This window comes from Meles meles, chromosome 6 (genome assembly GCF_922984935.1).
Source record: "Meles meles chromosome 6, mMelMel3.1 paternal haplotype, whole genome shotgun sequence".
NCBI lineage: Eukaryota > Metazoa > Chordata > Mammalia > Carnivora > Mustelidae > Meles > Meles meles.
Window position 1 is genome coordinate 141,270,015 of NC_060071.1, and position 22,540 is coordinate 141,292,554.

At 52.6% G+C, this 22,540-nt stretch overlaps 1 protein-coding gene across 2 annotated transcripts; it reads left to right on the plus strand.

Annotated features, from left to right (window-relative positions):
• The first annotated feature begins 1,522 nt into the window (after positions 1–1,522).
• On the plus strand, positions 1,523–22,505 carry OTUB2 (OTU deubiquitinase, ubiquitin aldehyde binding 2). 2 transcript variants are annotated; one of them, XM_046007747.1, is made up of 6 exons: positions 1,523–1,717; positions 10,866–10,961; positions 12,335–12,453; positions 16,102–16,186; positions 16,731–16,925; positions 17,999–22,505. In XM_046007747.1, exons 1-6 carry the CDS (start codon positions 1,715–1,717, stop codon positions 18,203–18,205), a joined length of 705 nt encoding a protein of 234 aa, XP_045863703.1. In that variant the 5' UTR covers positions 1,523–1,714; the 3' UTR covers positions 18,206–22,505. The 2 variants fall into 2 exon arrangements, with proteins under 2 accessions (XP_045863703.1, XP_045863702.1); XM_046007746.1 differs by lacking the exons at positions 1,523–1,717; positions 10,866–10,961 and having other exon boundaries at positions 10,992–12,453.
• The last annotated feature ends 35 nt before the right edge of the window (positions 22,506–22,540 follow it).

Genomic DNA, 22,540 nt, shown 5'->3' on the forward strand with positions numbered 1-22,540 from the left:
CGGCAGTTAAGGAAAAGAGTGCATTACACGTACACTGAGATTCTGGGTAAGATTTTTTTTGTTTAAAAGGCTCATTTACTAAAAATATTTTTAAAGTATCTTCTCACTCTCTCTCTCTCTCTTTTTTTTTTTTTGGTGAAATTGCTCAGATTGTCCAACTCTCTCCATAAGTGAGGAATCAGAGGCCCAGAGAGGGCCTGGAAGTCACCTTAGGCCACACAGCAGTGAGTGTCAGTCTGCTTCTCCCTCTCCTCCCTACCTATGCTCCTGTGTTCTCTGTCACTCTGTCTCTCTCTCTCTCTCTCAAATAAATAATTAAAATCTTAAAAAAAAAAAAAAAAGAGCACTGAGCTGGGGTTCACAGGGAACACTGGGCCCCGGACTAGCTCTAGACTCTGCCAGAGTCAGGCTGCCTGGGATTGAATCCCACTGCATGCTAGGCGAATTTGGGCAAGTACCTTAATAGTCCTGTGCCTCAGTTTCCTCATCTGTAAAGCAGGGATAATAGGGATGATAATAATAGGACCTATCCCCATAAATTAGTTGTGAGAACATTAAGTAGGATAATACAGGTCGAGAGTTGAGGACAGTGTTCAGTACACAGTGAGTACTCAATAAAAATTAGTCTTTGTTGTTCTTGCTCCTTGAGCCACGATTAACCCCCAAATTCCCCATCATAGTAAATGATACGCACTTGGAAGACAGATATTCGTCCAAGAGTCAAGCCTGATGCCTGGGGCGGGACAGCGAGTGTGGGAATGGGCAATTGCTTAATACACGCACCTGGAAGTATTAACACCTGTAAAATGGGCACATGCAATGGGCATTGGATTGAAGGGGGCAAAGGTGCCCCCTTCCCCAGAAACCCTCCCTCCCCCAACCACAGCATCTCCTCCAGGGGTTGAGGTCTGCTGAATGAATGTTTGAATGAGACATATTCCCGTGTTTGATGTTCAGTAATAATGAGCTTGTATGCAGGCTGAGTCACCAAACCTGACTCACGTCTGTGCCATACATAGATAGCCATACAATTTCAGAGGCACAGCATCAACGATCCTGAAAATTCATTCATTCAACAACCATTAATTGGGTGCCTGGTAACCTACTGATTCATGAGCTGGAAGTGGGTAAAACATTATTTAGAAGCTACACAAGGGCAGGCAGTTTACTTAATGTTATTGGGCACGTGGTTCCCTAAGCACCTGTCCTCTGATCTTGAACAAACTATATTTAAACGTGGCCTTGTTTAGGAATTAATGAGAGCCAACTGATCTTTCAGAAGACTTCAATTTGCAGTTTGGGTCAAAAGCCCATCAGCCTTTACAAATGAAGACCTGTCTTTCTGGGTTGGGCTAACTCCTTTGCCAGTTAAAAGCTTTCTGTGTCTTTAAAAGGGGGCGGCACCCTGTCAAATGAACCCTAAAGCATAGGCTGAAGGCACGTGAAGTCCCACCCACTTTCTGTGACGTCCTGTGTCCCGACTTCTGATTGCCCACTTCAGACGTCAATCGCGGGGCGTGTGTCTTGCTGGGACACAGTGGAGGTCTAACCTGTGGTTTGCGGAGCGGTCGGGTGTGTTCTCCGCTCGCCCCCACGCCCTCGAGGCCCCCGCCGCCCGACCCAACGGCGGAGCCAGCCCGTGGCTTCCGTGGCGCCCTCCCGCACCGGATCGCTCCTTGCTGGGGCGGGACCTGGCCCGACGGCTCCGGTCACTATGGTCAGTGTCGTGGGGGGAAGCGGGGGAGGAGGAGCTGGAAGGGGGGCGCGGTGGGCGGGCTCGCCGCCAGGGCGCATGTGCGCTCGCGGGACGGGGGAAGAGCGTCAGGCTCAGTCCCCAGCGCGGTTCCCGCGGCGTTCGGACCCCTCGGAGGGGTGAATCGGGACGGATGCTGGGGGGCCCCGTCCTTCCTGGGAAAGCCCTGTAAGGCCCCGCCGTCTCCCGTGGACGTCCAGCGAAGGGGACCCAGCCTGGCCTCTAGGACCCCCGTCCCTGGAGCTCTCGTCCCCGGTGTCCCCGAGGGTGCCGCCCCGACGGCGCAAGGTAGGCACCCTCGACGGGAACAGGAACTGGGAGGCTCCAGGACAGTGGGCAGCTCAGGGCGCCACCCACTCAGGACTTTGGCCATCGGAGACCTCCCCTCTCCCCCAGCCCCACAAGTGACTTAGGAAGTGCCGGAGCTGCTGTCGCGATACATGCTCTCCATCCCGCAGATCAACAGAGGGTGTGTGCATTAGGACGCCCATGGAGAGGCTGCCTCAAGTTGTGAGGCACATGAATTAGGGGTCTAGGCAAAGCGAAGAGGAACCCCTGATTCAGAGTCCTGTTGGAGCAGAAATGGCCCCAGAGACACCCTGAGCCAGGCCAAACCTGGAACTTGGGTAGGTGGGGAAACTGAGGCCCAGGTAAGGAAGGGACTGGGACTGATTGTGGTGGATCTGGGACTTGAACCCAAGCCTCTGGACTCCCAGTCCAGTGCTCCTTGTGTTACATCAGTGCACCTTCGAGAGTATGGGGGGAGGGGTCAGGCAGTCTGCAGGGGATTAGGTGTGAGGATGGTCTAAAATCCCTTAATCCTGAGCCCCCTGCTCCAGGGGACCTGTAGAGTGTGAGGGCTGGGGGCCATTATGGTGGCTTGGGGTCGCACAGCTCTGAGTTCAGATGCCTCCTCCAGCCCTCGGAAAGCCAAGAGGCTTTGGTTGGTCTTCCCGCCCCCCAGCTCCCCCTCACCCAGCAGTACTTTGTGTGTCTGTACAATGGGCAGTGTGAGGACAGCGAGGTGACCCACGTGGGGCGCTTGGCCCAGGTACTAGCTGCAGCTGTCCCTCTGACAACAGAGTCCTGGAAGTCGGTGGGCCCAGGTGTCTGGTTCTTCTTGGCCTCCTCCCTCCCGCGTCTGCACAGGGAGATGGTCACCCCTTCAGGATGCTGCCCACAGGGAGGGGGCAAGAACCGTAACATACTTCGGGCAAGTACAAGGGGGCTGCCTTGGGTCATCTCTCTGGCAGTGTGGCGGACACAGGGCTGAAAGCTCAGGCATTTGTTCACCCGCCCACTCAGTCCGCATCTAGAGCATGACCGTGTGCCAAGTACTGGGGATCTGGTCTTGACAGGCATACAAAATCCCTGCCCTCCTGTTGTTGACATTTAAGTAGAGGGACAGACAGATTGCAAGGAAACGAGCGAACCTACGTAGTAGCCGGTGCACTGAAGAAATAAAGCAGGTCAGGGTGGTGGGGGAGGGGTGACATGACACAGGGCGCCCAGGGAGGACCTCTCTGAGGAGGTGATGCCACCTGAGTCTTAAGAAGAGGAGCATCTGGGCAGTAGGAATAGCATGTGCAAAGGCCCTGAGGTGGAAATGGGCTTGTCTTGTTGGAGGAACACAAAGAGGGTCACTGAGGCTGGATCCCTGGGAGCATGAGGGAAGCAAGACTGGCTGTTGTTGGACCTGGGAGGATGTCCTAAAAAGGCTGAGTCCTTTCTTGCATGAGGGGAGCCCCGGGAGGAAATTGAGGACAGTTGTGCCCTTCTCTGGCTTGCATGTGCAGCAGCCTGGAGGATGGTGGGGAAGGGGGGCAGGAGCAGAAGCCGGTGCTGTTGCAGCCTTCCTGAAGGCAGATGGTGGCAACTCTGGCCTGACCCAGGAGCAGAGCCGATGGGGAAAAAAGGAGAGCAAGAGGGGTGCCGGGTTTGGCGGGAGCTCCGGCTGGATGGAGGGGGCCTTTGGGGGAGCTGGACCCCAGAGGGGAGGCAGGTGTGGAGCGAGAGAGAAGTTGAGGCACAGTAGCTCAGGGATGCTGGCCAGACATCCTGGTGGCTCCTGGCTGTTTGAAGACAGAGCGTCAGGGGGAGGTCAGGGCCAGAGATGAAAATCGGAGGCTCCTTTAGGAGATGTGAGTCCAGGCGTCAAATGAGAGACTGGCTGGGATCTGAATTCAGGGTCTCTGCAAGGCTAGCCAATAACTGTGACCCAAGACGGGTGGGCACCCCGACGCAGGATCTTCCCTGTTTCCTTAGCTGCACACCACAAAAGGGGCACGTGAGGGGGCAGGCTGAGTAACAGCTCCCCGAGGATTTCCACACCTGATCCCCAGAACCTGTGAATAAGGTCTCTCACATGGCGACAAGGGCCTCACAGGTGTGGTGAAGTTACGGGTACTGAGCTGGGAGAGGGCCCTGGATCACCCAGGTGAGGCCTGTGATGTCATCACAAAGGTCCTTATAACAGGGCCGGGGGCAGAGGCAGGAGGGTTCACGCGAGGGCTCACGAGAGGAGCAGTGGAAGGAGAGGGATCATGAACCAAGGAATGCAGGTAGCTTCTAGGAAGTGAAAAAGGTAAGGAAATGGGTTTTCCCCCAGAGCTCCCAGAAATGCAGGCTAACAAATCTGTGTTGTTCTTAAGTCACAGAATTTGCTCACTTGCCAGAGCAACAACAGGAAGCCAGTTCTGGACACTAGGTCTTCCCTAGATCTTTTGCCTCCAAACACCGTGATCACTCATCAGTTAAAAAATGGATTATTCTATACCTTCATGTATCCTCCATCCTGTCCTAATGTAGACCAAAGGGAGTTTCCTTGTAGCTCCAGCGGCAGCCCACTGGGGAGACCCCAGTCCAGGGCAAGCAAGACCAGGGCTAGGGCCCCGGGGAGACTTGGGAAGTGACAAAGAGCTTTTGAGAGGAGGGGGCGGTTGGCCAGGTTCTGAGCCCTGTCCCGGTGACCCCCGGAAGCTCTGGCCTCTACTGGGAAAGAGCCAATAGCTTGAGGTCGGGCCACGCTGTGAGTCGTGGCTTCTGGGGTACGGAGCCTGGTTAATGAGGCTGACTCAGCCTGCGGTCAGCCATGCCCTTTGAGCAGCCTCGGAAGAAAGTCAGGCTGGCCGCGGGCTGGCATTGCCCACTGGGGCCCACCAGCACCCCGGAGCCCTGGGCTCAGGGCTGTGCAGTAAAGGGTACCTTGAGAGAGGCTCTGTAGGCAGAAGTGTGAGTCCTGACCATTGAGGAGGTGGCAGGAAATGACAAGAGGGCACACATGAGGGTCAAGTGGGTTCTGTTCCTGGAGGATAAGAAGGTGCAGGAAGGCACCCAGGTCTGTCGAATACTTGTTTTGTTTTTAAGTACACCCCAAGCCCAGCATGGAGCCCGATGCGGGGCTTGGACTTTCAACTCGGAGAGATCAAGACCTGAGCGGAGATCAGGAGTCACATGATTTATCAGCTGAGTCCCCCCCCCCAGGTTCCCTTTGTTGAATACTTTCGATGTGCTGGGTGAGCAGGGTCCAAGTCCCTACCAAAGACTGCCTCACTGTGTAACCTCAGGCAGATGGCTTGACCTCTCTGTGCCTCCATGTCCATTTGTAAACCATATTTCAAGGCCTAAAGCAGATAATCCACAGCACCTGCTATAGAGAATGCCCAGCAACGGTGGTTTCATTTCATTCAGCAAGTGATCACTGAGTACCTGCTGGGCACCAGCTGCTGGAATGTTCCAAGGACTTGGGGTACAACCTTGAACAAAAGGGACCAAGGACCCTAATCTTTTGGAGCTTTCTTGTCCTCCTGTTTTGCTTCTCATGAAAGCCCAGGGAGACTGAATTCAGACCTTGAGCTGTACGTATTCCAAGAGGAGCCTACTGAGAACTCATGGGAGGGCAGGGGTCTTGCTTGGGGTCACATGTCATCTCATGAGACAGGCCTTCAGGGCCAGCTGGACTGAGCTACCAGAGCCCACTCCTTTTGGCTCTGCCCCTCCCTGTCCTGCAGCCTGTCAGCCCATCCCATCAGTACTCACCAGGTACTCCCAAGGGTACCTGGAGATCCTTGAACAGCAGGGCACATGGGGCTCCACGTGGGGAGGGCTCCCTCCATGCAGGGAGGCAGTGCTGTGGGACTGGAACTTCCCCATCACCCTCGCGGGGGCCGCTCCCTATCCCCACTTGGAAGCCTTTTCACCAGAAGTTTTCAGGGTTTTGAACCAAAGTGGTTGGATGCACGGATGGGGCTACAGGTGCAGGGCTGGAGGAGCCTGGCTTTTTGCTGGTCTGAGGCTGCTGGAGCAGTGCTTGGGGTTACATGGCAAGGTTTTCGGTCTGCAGAGGCTTTGGAGAAAAAAATAGGAACATGGGGAATCTGACCCTCCACGTGCTTGGAGGGGGTGTGGCCTCAGGCTGGGGTCCACTTTGCCACGGCATGTGCTTGGATTTCCCCCCGGGGTTTTAAGGCTGCAGGAGGAAACCAGGCCAGGGAGACCGAGGCCAGGCTCCCAATGAGGACTCAAACCTGGTCTGAATGCCGAGCCCACTTCCAAGTGCACGGGGCTGGGTCCCAGGCAGAAATGTCCTTTTCTCACTCTGAAATGCAGGCCTCGACTTAACCTGCTAAGCGCTGTTTCCAAGCCCACTTGCCCTCTGCCTGACTTAAGTTAGCATGTATTCGCACACCAGCAATTAAAGGCTAAGATCCTTTCAGGTGTCCTGATTCGGTCTGACAGGACATTGCCAGGCCTGTCCTTTCAACATAACATCCTGGAAATTTTCAGCCACGATTAGAATATAATAAAATAACAATTAAGAGTTAGCCAATGTCAAACCCAAAGAGCATTGTGGCAGATATATGGGCTAGTACTTTGAGGCTATGCCCAAGTTCTCCGTGGCATTTGAGACTCTTGTTTTTCCCCAGAGCTGGGGAGGTGGGGAGGTGGTGGTGGCAGGTCGGGGAGCAGGGGTCGTGGGCAGGGGCCTCAGACTTGGGGCATTCTGGAAAACCCCATGCCCCACGCTGCCCCGATAAATCCACCTGAGACCACAGGGGGGCGCCCGAGCTAACCCAAGGCTCCATCACCTGTGGTGGAGGAAACCGACCAGTGAACCGTTTGTCAGGAGGGGCAGATCTTAAAATAGTATTGAGTGTGTTTTTATGTATGGTGTAAGGAAACGGTCCAGTTTCATTCTTCTAGATGGAGCCGTCCAGTTTTCCCAACACCATTTGTTGAAGAGACTGTCTTTTTTCCATTGGACATTCTTTCCTGCTTTGTCGAAGATTAGCTGACCATAGAGTTGAGGGTCCATTTCTGGGCTCTCTATTCTGTTCCGCTGATCTATGTGTCTGTTTTTGTCCCAGTACCATACTGTCTTAATGACAGCTTTGTAATGGAGCTTGAAGTCCGGAATTGCGATGCTGCCAACTTGGGTTTTCTTTTTCAACATTCCTCTGACTATTTGAGGTCTTATGGAGGGTCTTATGCTAAGCGAACTAAGTCAGTCAGAGAAAGACAATTATCATATGATCTTCCTGATATGAGGAATATGAGAGGCAGGGCAGGGAGGAACAGGGGTCATGGGGGAAAGGGAGGGGAAAAAAATGAAATAAGATGGGACCAGGGAGGGAGACAAACCATAGAGACTCTTAATCTCAGGAAACAAACTGAGGGTTCCTGGAGGGGAGGGGGCTGGGAGGGAGGGGGTGGCTGGGTGATGGATACTGGGGAGGGTGTGTGCTATGGTGAGTGCTGTGAATTATGTAAGACTGATGATTCACAGACCTGTACCCCTGAAGCAAATAATACATTATATATTAATAAAAAAAATAGTATTGGGTGAGGCAAAATAAAAAGGCCACAGTATCTGTAGAATAATCTGTGCACACTTAAGACATGGGCATACTGGGGCGCCTGGGTGGCTCAGTGGGTTAAGCCTCTGCCTTCGGCCCAGGTCATGATCTCAGGGTCCTGGGATCGAGCCCCGCATCGGGCTCTCTGCTTGGCAGGGAGCCTGCTTCCCCCTGTCTCTCTGCCTGCCTCTCTGCCTACTTATGATCTCTCTCTCTCAAATAAATTAAAAAAAAAAAAAGACATGGGCATACATAAAACAACTCTAGTTTTAAGACCAATGGATCCCACTTACATGAGGTCCCTGGGCTGGGCAGATTCAGAGACGGTCGGATGGCCGCAGCGGGGATGGGGAGTTCGTGTTTAATGGGTGGAGTGTCAGGTGGGGAGCATGAAAAAGTTCCGGGGACGGAAGGGGGTGAGAGCTGCACAACCATGGGTGGACACTTAAAAGAGGTTATGGGGGAATATTTTATAAATACTTTCCCTCAATAAAAAGGTACTCATTGAAACGTGTGCCACAGGAAGTACCTATGAGGCGGGCATGGGACAGGGACGAAGGGGAAGCCAGTGTTGACAGTGGGACTCTCAAACCCCGAGTGTGATGGGCTCCATCCTCAGCGGCCAAGACGTGCCCCAAACTGCTATTTTAATATTTTTCCTTTAAATTCAATAGCCTAAGGAAGTTTGCCCCACAGGCCAAGTTTATGTTATGGCCAGTGGAAAACCTGGATCAGCTTTCCTGGTCCAGGGTGCGTGTCCCTTTCCCTGACCCAGTGCTGTATTCTCATTTTGACTGTTGATGGCGCACTGTTACCGTCTTCATTATTTATCTTTACATTGTCACTCCTTTCCATGCCTCCGTCACTGTCCTCCCAGAAACGACCAAATACAGCCAACTACACATTCCCCCACCTGTTGTCTGCTGGGGTTTTGCTTGGGGCAGGCCAGGCAGAAGCAGCACTAAATACCAGTGGTACTGCTTTTAACCCACATTTAGAAAGACCCGAGCCAACGTTTTAAGTCCGCGGTCTCTAGAAACGAGCCTTTTGTTAGTGAGGTGGGTAATGGGAGTCTGGAATGAAGCGAGAGTGTGAGGGAGACGGTGCTGTAGGGCCGGCACCCCGGCTGTGTTGAAACCTACCAGAGGGTCACCTTGCTTTTCCCTCAAGGCAGCAGAAGTGGATTTTTTTATTCTGAAACTTACAGGGTCCTTTTTCAGCACAGAGTAGTAGGAGTGCAAAACGAACCGCACAGCAACAGTTGTTATGCCAATAATGGAACTCTTCCATGATTTAGAATAGATCAAAACATGTTCACATCTCATAAAAATGCCAACCAAGTCAATAAAACAGGCTTTTTTGTTTTGTTTTGAAGTAAGCTCTGTGCCCGATGAGGGGCTTGAACTCCTGACCCAGAGATCAAGAGTCACAGCTCTACTGACTGAGCCAGATGGGTGTCCCCCAAAGCTGACTTGTTTTACATTTTAAAAAGTACTGCAAATGAAAATGGAACCCTTTGGGGCACCTGGATGGCTCAGTCAGTAAAGTTGTGACTCTTGATCTCTGGGTCGTGAGTTCAAGTCCCATGTTGGGTGTAGAGCTTAAAGAAAATGGAACACTTTTAGGCTCCATACTCACTGGCCGAAAGACACTAGCAGTGCGGAAAGGATTTAAAGGTATGTTGGAAGCTGCCTTTCTCCTTGGCATGATTATTATAAAGACTGAAGGAAACTGAAAAGAGAACAACTTTTCCTCCAGATGTCCCGTCTTTTGACATGTCCAGACATCACCTGTAAACCATCTTTTGTTCCCTCTGTGACAAGTGTCTTCAGACTGGGGACACTGCTCTAGGCACTGAGCTGGGTAGAGAGCTAGGCTGTCTGCCTGGCTGGGACCACAGGGGCAGGAGGTTAGGACCTGGCCTGATGATGCCGAGGCCCTAGTCTGCCCTGTACATAGTGTTCCTGTAAGTTCTAGCAGCTTTGTTGCCTCAAGAGCTAGACTCTGAGCTCTGTTTGCCTAGCAGTTTGGCTTGGTAGAATCCCCGTGGGTTTCAGAGCCAGATCTGGATTAAATCACTTCCTGGCCCAAGGAACCTGACCTTGTTAGTAGAGTGGGTATAATTGCTAGTGCGGAATAAATGAGATAATGGGGTATGTATGTCTCTGTCCCAGAGCTTGGCACATCAGAGATGCACAATCATGGCGTCTGTTACTCTCTACATCTTGGACTTAGGATAGCAGCAGATCATCCAACCGTTTCCCACATACTAGCTTGCAGCCTCATGGTCACAGGATGGCTGCTGTAATGTAGACACCGCATCTGCATTGAAGGCATTGAAGGCAGGGAGGAGGAGGAAGGAACCAGGACATGCTGTCTCTGTTCCTTTTATCCAAAACCGAAAGCCTTCCCTCAGCTCCCCAGAATACTTGTCATGATCTGGTTGGCCAACTCTGGTCACTTGTGCAGTATTGTGTAACTGTCCCCTTGAACACCGGGCACCGGGGCCACTTCTCTTAAAGTAAATGACCTGAGTCATTGGCTTTAATACCGATTCCTCGTACATTATTTTCATGCTGCAATCAGAGCACGTCTAGGGATGGGCTGGAGGCAGGGGTGCATCTGCCACTTCTCTGGGCAGAAACAGCTTGAGACAGAGAGGAGGCTGCAGGGAATTGACTATTAGAACAGAGATGCCTCCTGCACTTTCCCTGGCTCCGAAGGCGGCTCCAAAGCCGCCTCCTGCCATTACCTGCTCCCTGTGGATTTCCTCTCAGCCCTCCAGAGCCCTGCCTCTGGGCCAGGAAGCTATCTCTGGGTTGGAACTGACCAGACTCCAGCTGGGCTGCAGTATGGACTTCCGCCGGTAGGTGGTGCCGCAGGTAGAACACCCGGATGTTCTAACCTCTATTTCCAGCTTATCCCACAGTGCTTAGTGCAGGCTGGATGTTCAGGAATTGGTGGCTAATGAAAGAGTGAGTGAGTGAGACAGGAAGGACAGGTGACAAGGGGAGAGCGCATACTCCAGCATGAAGGCTCACTAGGTCAAGGGGTTATACTCTAAAATGAATCCATTCGGAAGTTACAGGACACCCATACACGATGGAGCCGACCGTGACGCCCTGTCCAGGGAACTGACATCCAAGATAACTGGTAACGTGCCTTTTGGGGCAAGGTCCCATTCCCTATGTTATGGAGCTACTTGGTGGAAGCCTGTTAGTGGCTTTGAAATTGTCACAGCTTTGCTTCTTTTTCAGAGTGAAACACCTTTCAACCTAATATCAGAAAAATGTGACATTCTATCAATTCTTCGGGATCATCCTGAAAACAGGATTTACCAGAGGAAAATCCAGGTGAGACAGAGGTTTGCAGGGGAGAGGATCTTAGAGCTAATGTGCTGGAGCTGGGACTGGAGTCCGAGGTGCCACTTTGAAAGCAGAATGTCCTAGTCTTGGGGCCAGGCTCCCAGGCAAATTCAAGGGCTCCCAGAATATTTTGATGTTGGGCATTTGCCTCAGTGAGAAATCTTTTGGTTGCAGTATATATAGCAATTTTTAAAATTTTTTTAAAGCTAGGTACTATCCTAAGTGCTTTACTTACTGAGACATTATAATGTTGCAAAGCCAGTACTTTTATTATCCACATTTTACAGCTGAGGAAAGGGAGCACAAATATTAAATGGCAGGCCCACAGTCCTCTAGCCAGTCAGTGGAGAAGGTGGGATTCGGAAAAGGAATCTCAAAAGGATCTCATAAGCTGGATCCATAACCACAGTGCTGGGGCATCTCAGCAGCAAAGGGCCACTCCAGTTGGGCTTTGCAGAAGAGGAGTTTGCCAGAAGCGTGCAGGGGCACAGCTCACAAAACCAGGGCAGGAGCAGCAGCCTGGGCTCTGTCCATCTCTGGGGCAGCATGCCTCTGCTTCTCTCTGCTCGCTGGGAGGACTGTCTCCTGCAGCCGCAGGGACTCATGTACCCTGGAGCCCTCTCAGGAGATGAGATGCGGTTCTCAGGGAGCAGGACCTTCCCTGTGGGGCTGAGAGGGGCCCCATCAACCCCAAGCCTTCTCACTGCTGTGGTGGGAGTAGGGACTCCCCGACACCTTGAAGACCGTGCTTTACTATCAAAAACCTCGCCTGTAGCTCCAGGAGGCACCCAAGGAGACTCCAGGACATTTCAGAGGGAAATTGGCAGCTCAGAGCAGAGCTGGAGGTGGGTGGCCTAGGGAGGGCCACACCTTTTGAGACCTGTTTGAAGGGCTGGCCAGACTGCTTCCTTACGTCTGAGGCGGCCTTTTCTACAAACTCCTGGCTCACTGCTCAGCTACACCCCACCCCACCCCAAAGGGCTTTGCTTAGCCATCCCTCCCCTGTGCCATGCACACCACTTCTGCTCCTCAGTGCTACTCCTCCAGGAAGCCTCCCTAGACTTCTGATACAACTGCTCCGACGCGCCCCCGAGCTTCTCGTCCTGTCAGTTGTGTAATGGTCCATATTCCCCAGACTGTAGGCTGCCGGAGGGTGGGCCATGACCCGTTCATCACTCGGTGCCTGCCACAAGGACTGGCTCAGCACGGCTTTCCGTGTGATGGAGGATAGCTGGGAGACTGTGAAGGCTCTGAGAGGCAGCAGGTGCTACCTGGGGGAGGTAGGGGCCCTGGCCCCCACAGGACATGACAGGAGGGGTGATGGTGGTGCAGACGTCCACATTTCCTTCTCTGCCCCACAGGAACTCAGCAAAAGGTTCACCGCGATCCGCAAGACCAAGGGGGATGGGAACTGCTTCTACCGGGCCTTGGGCTATTCCTACCTGGAGTCCCTGCTGGGGAAGAGCAGGGAGGTCCTCAAGTGAGTGGATGTAGGGACTGCTGGGCAGGCTTGGGTGCCCTGGGTCTCCCTGATGGGGTTTCCTAGGCACAGGCCTGCCAAACCTGGAGAGTGAGCTGCCGTGGGGGCGGGGTGGGGGCAGCCATGCGGTCTGGGATGGAACCAGTGACTTAAGTCCGCCTAGGTGGGTTGCATTGGTTGCCTTTCTGAAGACTCACTCCAAGAGGAAAACAACGCTTTGCCTATTCTGAGTAATTTCAGCTGCCCCTGTTCTTAAAGGTGTGTAACCAGGTATCTACCTAGTCAGGCCTTGGGTCTTGACCTGATGCTGAGGAAGGTCTCTGTCCAGCAGCTGCTCCCAAGAGCCACCCTTTAGACCTTTGTGTCTAGGCTCAAGTCAGGGCCTCTATTGCATCACCATTTACTCAAACTGCTTGGACCTTTTGAAATGTGGTACCAATTCAGTCCGTCTAGGGCAGGCTTCTGTTTCTCCCCAACTCCCAGTAGACGATGTCAGGTCTCAGAACACAGCAAGGAGCTAAAAGACCTTGATCTTGGAACTCACTGCCCTGAGAGGATCAGATGAAGCTACTCCCCCACCACACACAGGCACAGAGTGGCCGTAGGTCAGAGTACTCAGGCTTGATCCTTGGACCCTGGTGTCAGACCTGCTTTGTGAGGGCAGCTTTCTCAACAGCAGCACTCCTCTGGTATTTCGGGCTAGATCATTCTTTTTGTGGAGTGGTCCTGGGCAGTATAGGGTGGTTAGTAGTATCCCTCGCATCCACCCGCTAGGCGCCCCTAGAGCACCTTCCTCCCCAAGCCATGACCATCAAAAATGTCTCCAGACTCCATCAGAAACCTCTTTGGTTGAGGAAAAATCAACCCTGATTGAGAATGACTAGGTTAAGACAATCATCTCCTGGTCAAAATATAGATTCCCTCAAAAGGGATAGAAATTAGGCCACCTGTTCTTTATTTGGAATGAGTCATTCTTGGACAGACTGAGTCCCTTTTGATGGAGTCCCCTATCTCAAGTCACTTTCCTCCTCCATCTCCCTGCAGCTCTGCAAGGTCAAGACAGTGCAGTCCAGTGCAGGGCTTTTTCCCTACTGTGTCCTCCAGGGCTCTGAGGCCAGACCTCCCTCTACCTTACTTGCTGTGTGACTTTGGGCAAGTAACCGCAGCTCTCTAAGCCTGTTTCCACATCTGTGGAAGGTGGGTAATCTTGCATACTCAGGGTGTTTTGAGGGCTCAGCACGGTGATGCTTGCAAAGCCTAGCCCCGAATGCTGGGCTTCACCCTCGCACTCCTTCCAGGGCACCCTCCCTCCCTGCAGTCATCACCTAGCAGGACACCACACACAGACCCCGCTGTAGGCCCTGGGGATGCAGCAGAGAAGAGAGAAACTTCCTGCCTGGAGCAGGCAAGCTAGCAGGAGAAAACAGACCGCATGTGATGTCAGATGGCAAGAAGTGTTACAGGAAAAAACCAGATGGGGAAGGTGGCCAAGTTGTTAAGATGGAGGCGGGGAGTGGGGGTGTTGCAGTTTTAAGTAGGGGTTGGAGGTAGTGGGGAGTGCCTCGTTGGGCCTCTATAAAGACCCTGAATTTCAGCCTGAATGAGATGGATCCTCTAAGGGTCTGACCAGAGCATCGCCTGGCCTGCTGGCCACTAGCCACAGGACAGACTGGGAGATGTGCTCGGAGAAGGGAGAAGATAGTGGCAGCATGGGCAGGTGGAGGGGATGGGCTGGTTTCCAGATTCCTGTAGTCAACAGGACTTGCTCATGGTTAGGTGGGGTGCACGAGCTCAGAGGAGTCCAGGATGACTGCTAAGTGTGTTGCCAGAGTGTTCTCAGGATGGAAAAGCCACTTGTTGCAGAGGGGGCGGGAAGATTAGGAGCTCCATTTTGGTGATGCCGAGTCCAGAATGTCTGCGAGCCTTCCCGCAGGAGTGTCCACTGGGCAGTGAGATGTTCAGGGTGGCGGTACCCCCATTTTACGGTAGAGTACAGAGCCTTGGGAAGGTTACAAGCCTTGCCCAGGGAGGTCACAGTGAAGCTGGTGGTGCTGCAGAGAGAGCCTCGCCCAAGTCCCAGTGCCGTCCTCCTTCCCCGCACTCATCTTGCTGGGTGGGAGTCCTGGCCTGGTCTTGGCTGGGCCTGTGTGGCACTCATCAGTCCTCGGTACAGGGGGCAGCAGTCATAGGCGAGCAATCAATGTGGGAATGCAGCGGGGGTTCAGGGAGGGTAAGGGAGGGGCCTAAAGCCCAAGGGCAGCTGAACATCAGGGCTGCCAAATGCAAACACAGGGGGTCCCCCCCACCCACTGTGGACAGCACAGACCTCCCCCTCCTGGTTTAGATGTTTGCGCTCCACACATGCCACACCTCTCCTCTCTGCCCCCTCCCCTGCAACGAGACAACTGAGCCTCCCCCTCAGGCCTTTAGTTCATTGTGAAAACCCCCTTCCTGTCGCACTGGGAGGGGACAGACTGTACTACAGCCAGTGCCAGCTGGCCCCCCAGAGCCTCCTGCTTGGTTCCTCTAGCACGGGCTGTTCCCTTCCCTCCACGGACCAGTCGCTTGTTCTGTACCTCATGTCTGCTGCTACACGTGTCCTGGGGCCAGGGGCTGCTAGGGCTCCTCGCCATGCCCCCAAGTGCCAGCACTGGTCTCGGAAGGGGGCGGCACTGTGAGGGGCCCGCCGGGAGCAGAGAGGGATGAGCCAGCACTGACAGCAAGGGCCACTGGGCCAGGTTTAAAGGGGGCCAGTGCCGACAAAGCTTTCACAGCCGTGGGGCAGGGAGGCCTGACTGGTGGTGGTGTTAACCCTTTCTGTGGTATAAATACTCCTTTCGTGACTGGTTTTCAGGCTACCACCATGGGGTCACTGAGCAGGAAGCAAGGAAGAGATAAACACATCCCACAGCCCAGTCCTATCTCCACCACCACACACAACAGACAAACAGCAACTCAAGGGTAGAGATAGTTAAGAAACTGAGTTTTGCATATTTATCTTTGTGTTATAGCATACTTTAAGTAATGTTTGTCTTTAACACCTGGCTGAAAAAATCTTGAAAACTGAACAATTAGCTCTTGAGAGTAAGTACAGGCCGCTGGTGGATGGAACAGGGTGCTAGGAAATGCAGTGCAAATGGAGAGTGGCCCTAGGGTGGGAGGGAAGTTGAGAAGGGAGAGGAGGTTGGGGAGCTAGGCTGGGGTCCTCCCTTGGACATTTGTGCTGAGGAGCTGTGTCCTGAGGGAGAAGGCTGTGCTAGGTCGCTCCGGAGGGCCCTGTGAAGGGACTGGGAGCATGGGAAGGTTGGGCATGGCCCTGGCCAGAGATGGTGGTCATATGACAAGAACTATGGGGACAGGAAGGAGAGAGAGAGTTCAGGAAGCTTTGGAAGCTAGGAGCAACATGTCTCGGAGTGGGTAGTGACTACCTCTATCTCCTAATCTGTGAAATGGGTACTGTATATGCTGGGGAGGACAGAACTCAGTGTGTTACCCAGATTGTGGTGTGGAAGTGCTCTGAAAGGGAGAAGGCAGTCACCTGTGACACACCCTCCTCAGGTGTCGGGAGCATTGGGTGAGAGTGGGAAGACACTGTCACAGCAGTGCTCCATCATCACTTCCCCGTAAGCATCCGTCTACCCCCTTTAGGTTCAAAGAACGTGTCCTGCAGACCCCAAATGACCTTCTGGCTGCTGGGTTTGAGGAGCACAAGTTCCGAAACTTCTTTAATGCTGTAAGTTAACCTGGGCAGGACGGCTGAGGGTCCAGGTGCTTCTATGCTGGCAGAGCAGAGAGGAATGGGCAGTGGCTGGAGCCCCCCACAGCCCATGGCTTTGGAGGACAGCTGCTTCCTGCGTGCGGGGACAGGGAACCCAGGGCCCTGCCCTCCCATAGGAAGGAAGTACCTCCTTTGGGGCAGTAGCTCTCAGGCTGGAAACATCCCCCCGCCTCCCTCATCCTTTCCCTCTCCACCTTACTCCTGATCCCTTAGTGAAGAGGGATGCTAAATTATAAATTATATATAAGAATCCCAGACACCACAGTGACGGGAGGAGACCCAATTGCTGTCCCCTAGACAGGACTCTGGGCTAAGGTACACACTGCAGGACATTTCCACCCTCTACTTAGCTTTGGTCCCAGACTGACTGGGACCAAAACTCAATTTGAGGATTTAAAAATGGAAATACACATTGAGGGGGAGGGTCCTATGCAGAGAGTCCCGTGGGGGAGGGTCGGTCTTGCCTGTGCCTCCCAGCTGACAGCCCGGCGGGGTCCAGTTTTACAGTGTGGTAGAGCTGGTAGAGAAGGACGGCTCAGTGTCCAGCCTGCTGAAGGTGTTCAACGACCAGAGCGCCTCGGACCAAATCGTGCAGTTTCTGCGCCTGCTCACCTCCGCCTTCATCAAGAACCGCGCGGAATTCTTCCGACACTTCATTGATGAGGAGATGGACATCAAGGATTTCTGTACTCATGTAGGTCCTCAGGGTCTCAAGCTCTGGGGACTGGGCCCCCAGCCCTGGGACCTGCTGTGTAATACCCAGCTCCTGGGACTGTACACACTGGGGAGGACAGGGCAGTCAGTGTGTGGGCCATGGGAAAGTGCCGTGAAAGCCCCTCTCCCCTCAGGAGACTTGAGTGCCATCATCCCTAGCCAGGGGACTTGATGTCGCATCTGCATTTGTAACTGGAAGAACAAGATTAGCAAGCCGGAAACAGATCCTACTTAAACTGCCTGAACGTGTGGCTCTGGGCAAGTTACTTCCCCCATCCAGGCCTCAGATTTCTCATCTGAGAACCGAGGGCCTTGGACTGCCCTGTTTACAGAATTGGAGAGTAGCAGCCCCCGAGTCACGTACGTTAGGGTTCGGGTTATTGTCAGGGTCAGGGTTAGGGGCCCCCGAGTCACGTGTGTCTTAAGATGTGTTTTGTTTATGATGGAGGGTATTTATCTAAACGGATCCGCCAACATTTAAATCCTGGGCAGCTCTCCTGACTCTGGATTTCTCTCGGGATCCAGCTCCCAGGGCCTTATTCTGCATGGCCGCAACCAGCAGGAGTGGAGTGGCGGCCGCCCCTGTTAGGTGGGACAAACTTGCCAGCCTGCCACCATCTCTGCCTCTCTGTGGCCTCTTCAGCATTCAGACTCACTCACTTGCCTAGCCCTCTCTGAAATCCTTTCATGACCGTCCTTGTCTGCTGAAGTTCTTTGGTTCTGTGCATTACCAAGCTAAAGCTCAAAAATTCTTGTCTACCTCTACCCCGATTCTTCAAAGTAGTGTTCTCCTCTCACATACCACTAGAGTCTGGAATCTAAAAGATTTAGATTCAAGCCTTGCAGTTCTAGTGGGTTTCCGGCTGCTCTTCCTCAGTTTCCTCTTCTAGAAACTAGGCATGGCAGTACCCACCTGATGAGCTGTTGTGAAGATTATCTCCCAGCACAGATGCTTAGACCCAGGGCCCTGAAAGCCAGGGATGGACTTCTCATTTGTCCTCTGCCAGGCCCCCTCCCTAATCTGGGTTTGTTTTTTCGTTTTGGCCTTTGCAGGAAGTGGAGCCCATGGCCATGGAGTGTGACCACATCCAGATCACAGCCCTGTCTCAGGCACTGAACATCGCCCTGCAGGTGGAGTATGTGGATGAGATGGACACGGCCCTGAACCACCACGTGTTCCCCGAGGCTGCCACCCCTTCCGTTTACCTGCTCTATAAAACATCCCACTACAACATCCTTTATGCAGCCGATAAACGTTGATTAATTTTAGGCCATGCAGTGGAGCCTGTCACCTAACGGGACTGCATTCTCAATGGAACATTCCGGCTTTTCAATTTTTTAAGCAACTTAAACTATAGTTAGAAAATGTACAGCCTTTTGGGCAAAGTCACTGCGAATGAGGACTACCCATTATGGACTGTGGTAACTTAGTGGTACTGTTAATATTTATTTCCATGGAGGATCAAATGCTTTGTAACTCAGGGCTACAAAGCCAGAACCTCTGGCTCTGCTCCCAGTTCCCTGAGACCCTGGGCAGGTCAGGTCACCTCCCCTCTCTGGACCCATTTCTTCATCTGGAGAAGGTTCTTGCCAGTACTGACATTCTGTTGTTTTATAAAAAACAGGGCCCTCTGGTTTCCTTTCTGTGCCTCTCTGATGGGGAGGAAAAGCTCCAGGTCAGCTGTCTTCAGTGACTTTCCAGTTCTACAGCAAAGAATCCAGTCAATCAGCTGTTAGACTGGACTTTGGTGGATGGCTGACTAAGTGTTGGCCAGCTGGCCAATGTGAGGGCTTCAGTATGGTTCCAAACATTCACCAGGGGAGTGTTTTCTTACCCTGACCTAAGGAGAAGGATTTTTATGCCAAAGTTTAAAAAGGGGCCTTCAACATGAGGCTCAAGTTGTGGTGTCACACACCCCCCCCCCCCAGGGCCAGACCTGCTTGCTTTTGGGCACGCCCTTCAGGATTCTGCAGCTTAGCCTCACCTAACAGGCTCAAGGAAGGCACTCTGAGACTAGGAAGCTGTCTCGCCATCCCCAACAGCCTGGAAGTAGAAACTAGGTAATCCTCCAGGCAGCAGTACATGCAGCCACAGACTCCGGCTGGGCAGGGCAGACAAGTTTTGCAAGGTTGCCTGCAGCTTCTTTCCCTTTTCCCCCTTCTGCTCCTGTTGTGGACTGGCAGGAATTTAGGTAGGAAAGAACAGACAAGCTGAGGTAACTGGCAATGAGGGAGATTTGTTGTGAAAACTGCCTAGAAGCCAAGAGTCCAGGCTGGCAGCCTCCTTCATTTGTCCCCCTGGACATTCCCCTTAGTAACTAGCCTTGTCACCTTGCTGCCCCAAGGACCTTGAAGAGCCCAGCTGATCTGGGGTACTGCTAGCAAGCACTCTTCCTCTGTGGGAGGAAATGGAGACCGTGCAAGTGTGGAACTGCCCATGGGGTACTCCCCTAATCCAGGGTGTTTTCTCGCAGGTTCCCTTCTGCAGGGATTTCTGAGAATCCACCCTTCATGTCTGCTGGCAGCCAGACCATACACAAGGACTGGGTAGCAGACTGCTGAGGCCTTGTATACAAACAGATTTGTATCATTCTTCTACCTTTGTGAAGACACATGTCTTTAATGCCAGGCAGGGACCCAGGTTCCCCTACTGCATTAGCTGGAGCTTAAACCCAAGGGTTCACACTAAGTGATCATGTCACCTTTCCACAGGAATGTAAACCTGACCTTGATCTCTGAATTGGTGATGTCCCACCCTGCTCTGGGTAGGAATGCTAGGATCTGCGACACACACACTGGAAGAATGGGGGAAATGTTACGTGACTTGTGACGATCAGGATCCCCAATTTTCAAACCAAAGGGTATGAACATGGCACCAGGCTGAATGCCCGTGGCTGCTCTGAGGGTCTGTGGGACGGTCCGCGCCTCCAACTGGGCTCTCACATCTGGCATAAGCAGCATCTGCCACTTCTTGGCATGCTCACAAAAATAGAGATTTCTCTTTGGCAGACTGGCTGGAGAAATTCCCTCTCAGGCTTCCCATGCTGTGCTTCCGGGTCTAAGCCCACCAGTGCTTCCATGGGCCCCTCTTCCAGAAGAGTTCTTATCAGTTTCGAATCAGAATGCCACAGGCAAATTATTCTCATGTTCTTACAATGTGCTTCCCCCTTTTCCCACAAAACCACTGGTCTAATCCAAGCCATGGCTCTCTGCCCTCACATCCGTCCTCAGATGGTCTGAGGCAAGCACCGATGCTGAAAAGGGAGTGGCAGAATTCAGGAACTTGTTCAAATCCAGCCAGCTGGGGAGGGTACTCTGCTTGTCTGCAGCAGCCAGTTATGCTGGCATTCAAACCTCCTGGACGGTTCTGCACCCACCTCACCAACCCCTCTCTGTCCAGACCAGAAGGGGGCAGGAGAGTTGCTTTGAGAGTCTGTATAACTGCACATTTATTACTTTCTTTCCAAAGGGAACTTTATAAATGGGAATGTTTAGCAACAAAAAGAACAAACTGTCCTTGCTTTTGACTGGGTTCCTATTGTAAGCACAGAGGGCTTCTGGAGCCAGACCCGCCTGGGTTTGAATCTCCCTTTCCACAAGCTCTCCGCCAAGAACTTCATCTCTGAGCCCTATTTCCCACATCAGTGAAATGGAGACCGTACCTACGCAGCACGGGATCACTGGTGGAACAAGATTATGTGTGAGACCAGACACCCAGTGCTCTACAAGCCGGGAAGCAGAACACGTGCTGCAATGCGGGCAAGTACTTCCTTGGCAGGGAAACTCTGGCTCCCCAACAAGGAAGTGTCAGAACCCATGAGACAAGTCTAAGAACCGTTCTCACACTGCGCAAAATGGGGGCAGCAGCTGTGGTTCAGTGAGCAGCTGGTGGGGGGAGGGGGAGTGGGATGGGCAGGCCCTACAGCTTCTCCTGGCAGTTGGTGGAAACATTTTCCTGCATTAAAATGGTTTCCATGACAACCTTTGTCCTGGTTTCTTAGTATTTGGTATCTGACATGCACTGAAGATCACCACTCTCCCATGGGGCTTATATGTATGAGTGGATTAGCAGAGAGCAGGTTCTCATTTAGTGGAAGTTCCAGATACTCAGGAACTTCTGCCTTTGGGCTCAAGGTGCCAAAGAAACCACAGGACTCACCAAAGCTTTACATCATCAGGTCAAAGAACAGAACTGCCTAGGATGCTACCCTTAGCTTTTAAAACTAACTCTCCTTAACACAGTACTTACCCTGACAAAAAATAAGAGCATCTGCTGTTAAAGGACGAGGGCTGCATGTCAACAGACATCAGTGGGTCTGTCTGGCCGGTGACCAGTAGCCTCAGGCTTCTCATGACTCAGGTACTGCTAAGGTTCCTTAGGGTTGCTCAAACTGCCACTGTATCACCTGGATAATGGAGTCCCCTAGCACGGCAGCTCCACCAGCTGTCACCCAAGAAATGATCTCAAAGACTAGGGCTGTTTTCTACTGCATTCTCCCTGGGTCACTGGTGACCCTGGGGAGACATTCCTTGACAACACTGCTGTCCTTTTAAGACTGAAGCAGTTTTCTGAACATGCCCACAAGGAAATACCCAAGGTTTTAATCCCAGGCCTGCCACTTGGCCGCTCTGTGATCTGAGCCAAGTCTAAATCACTCAGTGTCAACTTTCTCAACTACAAAAAGGTATTAGGACTTATATCTCAGAGGCCTGTTAGAAACCAAATGATGAAACAGATGAAAATGCCTAACAGTGCTTGGTACTTGATCAGCACTCAAGGAAACCTGACTCTGTCCAACTGTCCTACTGTAGTTACCCAGAGGGGCTGAGGGAACACAACTGCCAAGCTGCCAACCTTGCCAACCATGAAGTCAAGGGGACATGTGTTTAGAAATCCAGACTTAGCTGTGAAGAAATGTATGCTTCTCCAGCAATTGTGGCTACTCACCTAGACTAACCTAGAGAAATCTGGGTTGGAGGAGGGGGCAGACGGGACACCAAGAGTCACTGATTCCCTCAGCACGTATTTACATCATGCCCTGACCTAAGTCCAAGGGCTGCAAGGGCTAATAAAGCAGCCTATGCTGTCAAGGAGCTTAGCAGACAACACAGTCTGCCAAGTGCTACAGCAAGGGTAAGCACAACTACTATGGACACTATGCCCTCCTGGAGGCTCGGTAACCTAGGGAATACGGAGCCGTGCTCAAGGATGGGGAAAAAAGGCAAGCAGAGGGGAAAGCTTGTATAAAGGCTCAGGACGAGAGAAAGAGCACATGGGACTGTGGACAAAAACCACTTCAGGACACAGAGGACGGGAGAGGAGACAGAAATTGGCTAGCACCAGATCCCAAGTGCCTCACAATGCCAGACTCTGCACACTGTTACTGGCTTCCTCACAAATGGCTCTGATGTTAAGGAAGCCGGTGTTCTCTTGGAACCCAAGGACGGCAACCTCTTCCCTGCCCACCCCGCAGCGTGGCTCAGACAAGAGAACGTGAATGGCAGAGAGCTAAAGAGCTTTCAGTGGAGTGGAGTGGAGTGGAGTGCAGTGGAGAAAAGCAGAACAAAAGCGAGGAAGACCCAATGCTCCATCCC